Source organism: Haliaeetus albicilla, chromosome 7 (genome assembly GCF_947461875.1).
Source record: "Haliaeetus albicilla chromosome 7, bHalAlb1.1, whole genome shotgun sequence".
Taxonomy (NCBI): Eukaryota; Metazoa; Chordata; class Aves; order Accipitriformes; family Accipitridae; genus Haliaeetus; species Haliaeetus albicilla.
Genome location: NC_091489.1, coordinates 20,754,216 through 20,766,538, shown reverse-complemented (window position 1 = coordinate 20,766,538; position 12,323 = coordinate 20,754,216). Strand labels below are relative to the sequence as shown.

At 45.0% G+C, this 12,323-nt stretch overlaps 1 protein-coding gene across 1 annotated transcript; it reads right to left on the bottom strand.

Annotated features, from left to right (window-relative positions):
- Nucleotides 1-1,065: 1,065 nt before the first annotated feature.
- PERP (p53 apoptosis effector related to PMP22) lies at nucleotides 1,066-12,076 on the bottom strand. Its single transcript, XM_069787218.1, has 3 exons — nucleotides 11,717-12,076; nucleotides 4,245-4,388; nucleotides 1,066-3,620 (listed from the first exon to the last, which is right to left on the bottom strand). The coding sequence occupies exons 1-3, from the start codon at nucleotides 11,925-11,927 to the stop codon at nucleotides 3,385-3,387; spliced, it is 591 nt and encodes a 196-aa protein (XP_069643319.1). The 5' UTR covers nucleotides 11,928-12,076; the 3' UTR covers nucleotides 1,066-3,384.
- Between the last annotated feature and the right edge of the window lie 247 nt (nucleotides 12,077-12,323).

Sequence of the window (12,323 nt, the reverse complement as noted above, 5' to 3'; positions counted from 1 at the left end):
CACGCACGTTTTTGATTGCTTGTAACCTCCCCTAAGATGATAGCCAAGCGTGCTCAGATTCTCTCTTCTCCAGGGTTGGGTTAGAAGGAGCTACCCTGCAGCCTGAAGCTCACTGGAGTTGTTTGGTAGATTTTAGTGAGCACAGACTGGTAGGTAAACAAGAGTACAAGTGTTCTTCATGTCAAAAAAAATGGGCATTATACAAACCCTCCAATTATCTTCAAAGCATTTAGGAAAATCTAAAAGGAATAAAAATATTTTCCCTAATTGTATATTTAAAATTAAGCGTAATTAAAGGAGGGGGGGGGAAGAAACAAACCCCGAAAAAAACCCATGCAAGTCACCAGAATCTAGGGTGGTAAGTGCGTTTTAAAACTAAGACATTTAAGGAAGAGGACAGCTAAAAAAATCAGGAGAATAGTGAACCTGTCTTTCCAGAAATCAGAAGCCACAGGCTTGTTTAAGACAGCAGTGGCTGACAGGAGATTTGCTCTCTGTAAAAAAACAGAGGGAGAAAGAGCTGTTCAGGATACACAATGCCACTAGCATGGGGTTATATGTGGCCATGCATAATCTGAGGTTAGAAATGGGAAGGTTTCTAATCACAAAAGTGAAGTCTTCCACTGAAAATAGCAGGCAAGTACTCCATCTTTTTCTCACTATTTTAAGTTCCTGATCAGCACAGGAAAGGTACTTGGCACAGTTTTGATTAAAAAAAAGAACAGGCTTCCTACATCTGAGACCTCCTGTAGACTGTTACATACTTAAAAAGTTTAGAGTTCCCCCTCAAGTTGTGATGCGTTTAAGAGGTTTTGGCTTAGCAAAGAGCTTTCTATGCCTGGCACTTCTGATGAAGTGCACAGTTGTGTTTTGCAGTGGATACTCAAGCTTATTTGACTGGAAAATGAAGTTGTTTCCTCCTGGACATGAGGTCTTTAACTTCATTTTATTAACCTGACGCTTCATGGATACCAATATTCACTTTAAGATATGGGAAGAATGGCTATTTACTTGAGTTTATGAAACGAATCTATGAACCACAAATACCACCAAGTTTCTACAACCGTCAGTTAAAACAGTTTTAATTAAGCCACCACATCTGAAAGGAGTGCCACATACATTAGTATCACTTGAGAGTAATTAATGACTATTTGCAATAGCTTCCCCCTCTGAACATCCTAACTGTGTAACATGCTGGTTATGCTTCTACCCCTCCCAGTATATTCAGAGCCAAGTTTATTTTACATTTGTGCTTTTTTGACAAGTTATGACGATACTTACAAAAAAAACATACAAAAGACTTAAGTTATGCTAAACCCTATTATCATACCATCCTCCCTCTCATTAGGAAGAGTGTCCATTTTCTTATGTCTTTTCTCCTTCTCAGCTTTAGCTGTGCAAGGATTTTCCAGACTTGGGATTCTCTGCTGTGTTTTGAATTCACTAGAAAGTAGGTATTATCATTACTCATGATACAGATAAGTCTACACAGTATTCCCCACCAGCCAGTACTGTACAGAAAGAAAAAAACAAAACAAAACAAAAAAAACAACCAAAACACATATTTGTCACAGGATTCTCTTCTTCAGCAAGAATTATAAATACAGTTGATTGTATATGCCATGACTGAGCTTCTAACATGGTCCTGAAGTCTCCAGGTGTTTACGCTCTGCAAAGTTATAAAATACAGGCCTGGAAGGGACCTTCAGAAGTCACCTGGCCTTTCCAAAACAGGATCACATGCAATATAGAGAATTACCAAATTAAAAAAGGTGTTACAAAACAGAAAGCTATACAACGTATAATACAAGGAATATTGGGCATTGAAAAAGCTTAGTTCTAAATGACTTCAGGTTTACAGTATGCTGGTTAATGCTTTAAAAGTTCTATTTTGTACGTGTGCATGAATACATATACCCACACACTTACCCTCTCATAAGTACTGGGTTCAAAATAGTAAGAAATAAGTCCCCAGCTGCTCGTTACCCAGAGTAATGCACAGCATTTGCTTTCCACCCTACCTGTACCCCCCTCAGAAGTCTGTCTCTGCTAGAGCTATTTCCCCCATAGCTGGCAGAGGAGCTCCACAAATGAGCCTCTTCCTTCTTCCCCAGCTGAAGAAAGCTCTGACAAAGATGACAGACCATAATTAAATCTGCTGTAAGCTGCTGCACCTCCATGACCAATACAGACATGGCTCTGCCTCACTGGAATACTTATTTGGAATTGCTGGCTCCAGAAACACAAGCTAGGAGCTGGCCAGATTACTCCCCGAGACGGGTGTCTGTGTGAAGTTTGCATATGTAAATCACTCACAGAACTGCTTTTCTATTTTTACCTGTTATCCCTAGTGACTCACAAAGCATCCCCAAGTTTACTAAACTCTGGAGTACCTACAGTGTGCTTTAGAAACTTTCGGAGGTTTTCAACACCTTATGCTAACATTTCCCTCCAAAGCAGCGCTGATAATTAAAACACTGCAGTTTTAAAAATGTAGACATAAAGAACAATGTATGTTTCTACTCAAAGGTATTTTCTGTTGGCATCCCTCAAATACCATGTATGTAGTTTAACATCTGAAAGTTTATTGATTCTCTCTGTGACAATGTATATTAAGTTATATGTGGCTCCATCACAAGTCCTGCAGTGGCCACAAAAACACCAGTAAGTGTTACATTAGCCACTGTTATACACACCAGCTCCACACTTTAGAGAAGACCTCTGTCCAATAGTACCAACTGGTAGAAAATAAATTTTAATTTTATTTTCCCCTTAATTCAAACAGCTAATAGTCAACAATAGTCCAGTAACAGGAATGAGAAGAGATTCTTAGGCAGCAGGTGACTGCGACAGTCTCAGGGAAGTTCCTTCCTTGGGACTGACTTTGGTAGAAGAAAAAGCATTCTTTGGAAGGTTGGGCTTTTTCTAGTTCCATTTAAGGCAATTTTGTCAGAGGTGAAAAAAATAACTTACAGGTCCCTCTAATGTGTTGTTTAAAATATCTCCTCCCCCTTTCTACACTTGAAACACTACATCTTTATTCATCAGCAAGTGTTTGATTAAAATAAGGATGACTCAATTAGTTGGGAGGGGAAGGAGCTAGTAAACCACCCAAACAGAATCAACATAAGAATACATAAATAATACTTTAGGTAAAAGCTATTTGCTTAAAGATGCCAATGTTTTCACTCATTTATTGCCAGGACTAGTAAGAAATAGAATGGCTTGCATTGGAAGGGACCTTTAAGATCACCTAGTTCAATATAATAGTAAATACTCTGGAGAAATAAGGTGGGTTTTTCCAGTCTCCTATAATCACACCAAATTTACATCAGAGGTGCTCCTCTGTTGTTTTGACAGTTGATTGTACTTGGATTTAATCTTTCAATTTAAGTATGGTGCTCTCTCTGGGGAGGAGTAGTAATAGGTAGGCTTGATGTTTCCCAGGACTTCATCTTCCCAGTTGGGGAGGCAGCAGAAGAAGAAAGCACAACCTATTACGACAACAGTGCTGGCCCAGCCAAAGCCATAGGCCCAGCTGAACATGTTATCTCCCATCAGTGGAATTTCTTCAGTGAATTTCACTGGGTAGATGACCAAGCCTATGATCTGGAATGCAGCTAGAGAGAGAAAGAAAAGCAGGATTAAATGACTACGAATGTATTACATTTCCCACTAAAAAAAGGTACCTGGAGATAACTGCATATCCTTTTAAGGTAGGACTGACACTAATCCTTACATATAATCAAATCTGCGTTCTTACAGAGGTACGTGACTTCTGGCCAAGGCAGATACCCACACCTATCTGACTGCGGCATTGCCAGGTTGCTGAGGCACATAACTGCATGCCCTGACCAGCCCTGTCCCACAGCCAGGCACTGTGATCCCTGCGGAGCCAGTCACGTCCCACTTGTACCACAGCCCCATCGCTCCTCCACCCCTTGGGAAGGTGAGAAGAACCCAGGGCTCTCAGCTCCTAAGTCTTAGCATGTGATATGCTGGGTCAAAGGTGTTCATTGCCCCCATACACTGCTTTTAGGAAAGTGCTAACTGACAAAGGCCACTGGAGCTTCCCTAACCATTATGCTCTCAGAGCGTAAATCAACCTTCCCTTGTTCCCCATGAAAGTGAGTCATAAACCAGACAAAGGCAGCTTATTTCATAAGGGAGGTTCCATCTAGCATATTTTTCTGCTGATGCCTGTTTTACATCTAAAATAACCTTGTCTTTGTGCCCAGCCTTACCAACAACAAAGAGCAGGCCTCCAATTCCTCGCACAAAGTTGAAGCGAAGTATCTCGATCGAGAATGCAATGACTGCGAGGGCAAAACAGATGACCAGGATCACAAAGCCAACGAGGTATGTGGCAGCTGCTGCTCTCCCCCATCCTTGAAGAGAAAACAAGAAAGATGTTGCACACATCAGTGCACTGAACTGTAGATCGTTGTAGGTCTTTGGTTTCCTTTAATCATTTTTTGTTGAAATCCTTTCCTGTAAGAAGCATGCCCTCTGTCAAATCAATACAGGATGCCTCCAAAGCACACAGCTCCAGAGCAGAGAGGCACCATCATTGGTGGAACAGCACAGAACTCCCTAGAAGTAGCACAGAACTAGTGCAGCATGGTAATATAGATAACACCTCCAAACTCTGTATCTGTGAGAGACCCACAGACCTCTGTGCAGATAGGGCACACAGCCACTGAGAAGGTACTTTATCCTTACTGTTCCTGTTTGACATGCAAATTTACAAAACCACTTCCATGCATATGGAAGTATGAGAGCAGACAAGAGGGTACCACCACAGGAGATAACTGCTGGGAAATAATAGTGCTGTCAGCATACAGCTTCTTGCCTGTTTGTTTATAACAGGAATAATGCATGTGGAGCAAAATTAGCATGACCAGAAAGAAATAGATTTGGAATAGCTGAAGTGAGAGATGACAAAGAGAAAGTTCTTGAAGATAAACATCTATTCACAGCTGAAAAAAAAACCTTAGAAACAGCTAAAACGTAGCAGGTAGAAGAGAAACAGAAGAATCTGAGGTAAAGTGGAAGAGTCTTCTTTGAATCATTACTTTGACATTTGATGGGATAGGGTGGTGCAGATTCTTAGGATCAAGCAACTGCAGCCTGGAGAGGCTCAACCACGAAGCAAGTGGCCTTATCCCAGCAGAGCAGCACCAGGACCCAGAACTCACCCATCACAGGCCAAGGCAACAAAGGAAAAAAAAACCTCCCAGAAAAAACAGCCAGCAATTCCCTCTTTGCAGTAACACGGGCTTGTGAAAAGGCCCTCATTATGGCCAGACCCTGTTCTCTTTAGAAACCAAGTAGAAGTTCAGGTGAGCCCAATGCAAACAACAACAAGCAGAGGTGTTCCTGCCCTGGAGGCAGGATACCTGCCCACATGGGCTAAACCATACGATTAGTGCTTTGTTTTCCAGTCAGCTGTCATCACAGCTCAATTCCCACATCTGCATAACATGGGTTTCTACTTTCACATGTTCAGACAGAGGTAGGGCCAGATCCCAAGCTCCCTCTAATGTAAGAATAAAGAGAGCGGCAAGATCTAGATCAGAACGTTTTCCAAAAAATGTGTCTTTCATCAGAGCTGTCTGTTCCAACACAGCTGAAGTGCTCTGGAGACACCCTGCTTTCAACACAGCTTCCATTCTTTCTGTGCAAAAACTAAGACGAAAAAGACAGTAAGACAGAGAACCTTTTCCTAAAGAGTTACAATCCTCCACCTTAACTCACGTACATACTCTACTAGTTGCATAAATGGGAAAAAAACTATAATTTGAGACAGAGAATGCAGTAAAACTGTCTCAGACACCTCTACTATGTACATCAATTTACTCTCTGAAAGTAAAGCATTGTTTTACAGCTGTTTTCATTAGATCAGTCTGAACTGGTTTCTTTCCCCCCTATTCCAATAGGAAAAGTGAAATACAGCAGCCATCTGTCAGTCAGATCTCAGCCCAAAACCTCCAACCATCACCACCTGAAGACAGTCATGCTGGCATAGAAAGGGTAAGGAAAAGAGTTTTCTTTCCCCTCTCCCTTCTTGGAGCTACTCAAGACAGCAAAAACTTTTCAAATTAGTTCTCATTCAGCCAATTGTGCATGTTTCATGACCCCTCCCTAAGGGAGAGGTGAGGAGGGAGGGAGAACACCTGATGAGCATCTGGAGATTAAAGCTATGTCAGTGGTCTGATAAAATCTTTTCCTAGAAAATATCCTCTGACATACCTAACGCAGGTACTGGATATTGTCTCCAGAATAGGACTTATCTAGGGATAAGCAATAGAAAGGAATATTTAGCCATTACACACAGCCAGCCCAGGAAAAGTGATTCAGACTAAATGACCTAGGAATGCTATTTATCGATATTTGCCCTATTAAGAAAAAAAGCACATCAATAAGAAGGAACACTTAGTTATCAAAGCACATTCCCTTTCAGATGCATTATACATGCTGGCACAGCGTAGGAAGCCATGTCTGGCATCTGCCTGGTAAAATTTAGGTTGCAAACTCAAATACACCTGCAGGTTAGACACCTTGAGGTTTGGTGCAACACAAACATGACTGGAGGACATACGAGCCAGAAAGCCCCCAGTGCTCTCTGCTATTTCCATATTCTCTGTGCTTACTTCATGAGCGTAACAAGCTTTTGGATACAGGGCAGCCCCAGCTCCGCTCACAGCGATTTATTTTGTCGTCTCTGGTGATATGAAAATGACAACACATACAGCTGTAGGAGATGTCTTGTCAGGAAGATTAATATTACGCCCAGCTTTGTTTCAGGTCTTCAGAAACAGGGCAGTAGTAAGGCACCACCATTATGAAATTCAGTGGGTTTTGTGCTCACATGTGACAGAACTCGGTGCTAGTGACCCCGTACCTTCCTCTCCTTCTCCTGCTGGTTATCTTCTCCAGCAGCAGCTATCAGTGGGTTGCTACTGACAAGAACTGATAGGACTGAGTCACAGGTGCTGGCCACAGCACTGGATGGGTCTGCTCTGGGCTGGACTAGACAACAGCCATCAAACGGCCAGCCTACCACATGAGCACCGGTGGGAGTCATGGGAAGAGCAGCAACAAGGTCTGGACTTGTATATATACACAGTGTAAGAGAAATCTCAAAAAATTATTAAAAGAGTTCTTTCAATAAGTGACTGATGGAAGAGGTTGGGGTAGGAGGCTGCACCCTTACCGAGCACAGGGTGCAGCCCTGGCACACTCCTCTCCCACACAAACCATTGCTACCCCCATCAGTGGGGAACACTTTCAGCAGAGGGACTGCTATAGGGCCCCGACTAAAACTGCTGTTTCTCCATGTAGGATCCCCCTCATCCCCATACCTATCGAGTCAGGCTTTTCCAGCTCCTTCTCCTCCCAGCGGCTCCTGAGAGCTGACCGAGTTCCGCAGGCACCCAGCTCTCCTGTCTCTGTCGGCAAGATCCTCCACCTACAGCTCCCGGCTGCCGGGAAGGGAGAGGTGTGGGTTTGCACTCTCGCTGTTTGCTGCCTTAAGAGCCAGAGACACCTGCTCACGTCCAGAGAAAGACAGATCAGCCCCAGTTTCTAGCTGGTTTGTGCTCCAAAGTACCTTGTAATCACAAGCTATTTAGCCAGAATTCAAGTTTTCCATAAAGCCAGAAAATTCTCAGGTCCCTTAATTTGACAGAGAGAGTACTTCCTACTCAAAACAGGCATAAATATGATGTCTGTTTATGAAATCAAACAATAATGTCACAGTAATTTGGGGCTGCATAAATAGGAGAGCAGAAAAGGAGAACAGTTGGAGGTATTATCATTCCCTAGGTCAGCTTTGCCTCAAATAATAGTCAAGTTCTTTGCACCTAATCAGCAGAAATGTATTTATCAGTTAGGTGGTGTTGAAAGAAGATTAAAAAAATTGTTCAGGGGCTGAAAGGCTATAATTATTAGGAAGGATTAAGAGTTTTATGACGTAGCTTAATTAATGATGACTCTGGAAGGGAACTAAGCTGCAAATATCACGCAAATTATTATCTGAAGTTAATGATGAACACCAGTAATACAATGAAATTTAAAAAAAAAAAGCAAGCAACAGAGCCTTACTGTTAGGTGTACTTCCTGATTTTATTTGGCTGTGCCTCAGCCCCACCAGGGAGAGGATGGAAGCTCTACAGGGTAGGATATTTAAATCCAGATTTCCTTGTAGAAATGAATAAAAGGACTGGGAAAATAGTCTAGCAGGCAGATGAACTGCTATAGGATTTGAAGTAACAAGCCTTTCTCATCTTTGTTCACTTAATTACAAAAGCAGAAGCTAGTTTGTTAACTTATGAATAACTGGAATCTTAGGGTAGAAGTTTTTACCATGACATGCATAGATGAGGCATGTTTTTACACTGTAGTTATAATATTTTTTCTGTATATAAATGGCAGTAGCAATTCTTGTTCGGCCTTGAGAACTCGTTACATAGAATGCCCATAAATATCTGCTTTTGTTAATGAAACAAAGGAGTATTGGACTGAGAGCATTGTCAGTAACACTTTCTTGCCCACATAATGTGCAAAATTCCATGGCAGCATGACTGGTGAAGGGAAGGTATGTGCATACCCACCGGAAGCACAGGACAGCCCAGAATCAAAGGTTTGCTGGGAGGGCTGGTTGGGAATCAATACTGGGAATCACGGCTCTGTTTTGGCTTTAGGAGTGCAGGAAAAGCAACTGCTATACTACCAAACTGTTAAATAAAAGACCACTAGTACAAACTTGGCTTCAGCCACCTGACTCTGCCAGGAGCTCAGGAGAGGCACGGTCCTATAAATTTCCAACTTTTAATGCCTGTGGGTTGCTAGCAGGGGAAGTGTGCCTGCCCAGGGGCCAGCAAAGCCCACTGGCGGGGACAGCAGCCTCACCTGCTTGCTGGGATCTTTTACTAGGGAGTTGGGGTAAATGTTTAGTGGGTGTGGACAGGGACACCAACTGCTACACCTCTTCCATTAACACTTTCCGAGCACCTGCACTCGGCTGACACTATAAACTAAGGTAGTCTCAAATACATCCTGGCATTGTAAATCAGACAGAAGCATGCCTGAAAAGCAGCATACTGAAAAGATAAGCATACATGTAATATTCCTCCTTTATTTACCTGGCCCCTCAGTGGACACAGGCACTAAGCTTCACCAATAATCTGTGGTATCAAAGTCCATGCCTGCAAGGACACAGGTACGGTGGCATAACCATGGTGAAACATGATTCACAAAGGCTGGGCTCCTGCTTCTGGGTTCCACTTTTTTTTTTTTTGGCACCTACTAAGGATCCAGATGAATGCTTCCCTTCTTCTAGGTTGGCTGTTGTGTACTTAATGAATACCAACTGGCTGTTAGGAATATAAGGAAGAGTTAACCTCCATGGGATCACCTCTACCTCACACATACACACCCATCTTTTACAGTGATAATTCAAAGCAAAGTCCCTGGGAGCAGCCATTCAGAACCAGAAGGACACAGCCACCCACAAATACTGCTCCTAAACTTACAGCCTCACCACTGTAAAGACAATCACCCTCTCCAAGTAACCACATTGCAAATAATCCTTGTCATATCTGATGGCTTACTGATATGTTTTAAACACACAGCCAACAATTTAATCCTGCAATGGTCCAGACTAAGTCATCATGAGTCATTTTATAGTGCAGTACAGCAGCTCCGCCTTGCAACATTTTGATAATACACAGATGCTGCCAGCCAGGTACTTCCCAGACACAAACCAGTATAGAGCTCTAAACAAAATCCTTTCCCCACCTCCCTACCAAATGACATCCTACTCTTCTTTTCCCTTTCCACTTCCCTCTCATGTGGCATTTGCAAATGTGCATTAAGAAGCAATGCAGTTTAGGAGACACTCCTATTTGCAAATCTTTGTTTGTCTGTTCCTGCCCCTTTTTCCCCATTTAAAAAGAGTGATTTGGCTGCTTTTTCTCTTCCTCTTCTTAGTACACATGCTGCAGCTCAATTAAGAAACTGTCTAATGGAGCTTTCTATTAATGGGGATCCACTCTGAAGTTTTCATTTCATCAGGAAAGGTGCAGGATGGCTAGTGCACAGTAGTTATTTTATGCAAAACACAAGTTATGCATCTCAATTAATTAACTTTTATTTTCCTGCAGCAGTACTGTAAATGCCTGCTAGGCATTTTTTCCTTTGTAAATGCCCTCACCTATTTTGAGCCTAATTGCATTAGCATAGAAAAAAGGAAACAAAATAAATCAAACCTGAACTCATATGTTACATCGTGTCTCTAGATGTAAATACTATTCCAGTAGACAGTGGCATAGATGTCATGAAAATTAGGGAAGACGCAAAGTCAAGTTGGTATTAAAGGCTTAAATAAGCAAAGTCAAGGACACTATTCTTCTCTGACAGCTTGTTAACCAGAAAAAAACAGCAGAAAGTTGCTGTTGCCCCACAACGCTCAGGGCTGACACGAAGCACACACCCATCAGTACTCAGGGACATGAGAAGCAGCATCACTACAGCAGAAAGCAAATTTCAGCAGCTCTACTGTATTAGCACTTCTTCCCTGTGAAATGCAGATTTCAGCCACTCTGCACTAGCTTTTCTTCTGTCTAATGGGGGAGACAGATATTTTTGCCATACTAGCCAGATTTCTTCCACCTACAGTAAAACCTGCAGTCATCACCTGGCTGAGAAATGAAGCCACTGCTCTTACGATATATTCTTTGCCTGAGTGTTGCAATGAAAAGCTTCTGGAATCAGTCTGCCACGCTCAGGCAGCAAGGGATCTGCTCAGGGAAGCAGCCCCAGCTCTCCCGGCTGAAACACCCCTTTCCAGCTTCCCAGTCCCCAAAGTACCCTCATCCAGGATCTTAAGGCGGGTCTGCTTATTTGTCCAGAAATACTTTGTTTGAGGGAAAGGTGGATGTAATCAGACCCACATGTTCTAGCAAAACCCCAGAAGTCCCCCCCAAAAAACAGAAACTGGGAGCGTGCAGTAAAAATACTACACTGGCAATGCCAGATACGGAAGCAGCTCAGCAAGTTACAACAGAGGCACAATTATCCCCTGGTTTAGGCCCCAGTGCAATAGAGAGGTATACAGAGGAAACGGCCTTTTTTTCTGCCTGCAAACCCACATCAGGCCATTTTAAGCTGTAGGTTGGGAGGCATCCTAATAGCCACATTGCCTTGGCCAGGCAAGGTTAAATTAAGGTGCTGTCTTCCCTCCGGGGGGCCAGGGGAAGACCATTTTACTATTGTCCGGGTGCGGTTCTGCATAGGACACCCTGCACGAAGGTTTCCATGCTCGCCATCCCACCAGCAAGGCCAGCGGCACAGGGAGGGGGAGCTGCCCCGTGCCAGGCAAGGCTGCGGGCTCTGCAGCCTGCAGAGAGTTGGGAGAAAGCAAACTGAAGAGGGGACTTGCGGCCCGCTGGCTCTCTTACTTTGGCTGTAAAGTAACTTTCGAAAACCAAGACACCAACACCCTGGCTTCTCAGTGCTGGGGCGCTAGAAAAGATCGCTCTGAAGCGGCCTAGCCCCGTGCTTCTCCGCTGGCGAAGCCCCGGAACAGCACGGGTACTGGCTCTGCAAGGGAAGCTCCGTCCCGGACGGCAGCTGCTCCGCAGCGGAGGGGGGCGGACGGCTCGTGGCGTCGGCGCCCGCCGCCCCCGGGCCCGCCGGAGGGCTCCTGGCTTACCAAAGTCCATGAGGGACAGGCAGCTCCAGTTGAGGTCCTGCTCGCCCCGCGTGCAGCTCTCCCATAACGACGCCTGCTGCACGTAGGGCTCCGACTCCGACTCCAGCCAGCCCCTGCCCGCCAGGGCGATGATGCCCATGATGATGGCCAGGCCCAGCAGCAGGGGCAGGAGCCACCTGCACCTCCAGCAGGCGAGGCCGCACACCACCATCCTGCCCGGCCGGCGGCAGAAGCGGCGGCCACCGAGCGAGAGAGAGAGGGGGGAGAGCCCGAGCGCCGCGGGCGGGGGACGGCGGGGACGCTCCGCCGGGACGGGAGACGGCGTGCGTGCCGGTCCGAGCGGGTTCTTAAGGCGCCGGGGGAGGAGGGAGTCCCACCCACATTCCTCTGACTAAGCCTGGCGGCGGCCCCGACCGGTGGGGCCGGCGGAGAGGAGGGAGAGCAGAGGAGAGGAGAGGAGAGGAGAGCAGGGGAGGACAGGGGAGGGGAGGGGAGGGAGAGCGGGGCCGGGCCGGGCCGGGCCGGGCCGGGCCGCGCTCCTGGCTCTGCCCCGGCTCCCCGCCAGCCCCGCGAACCCCCGTCCCCTCACTCGTCCTCCCCGGACTCA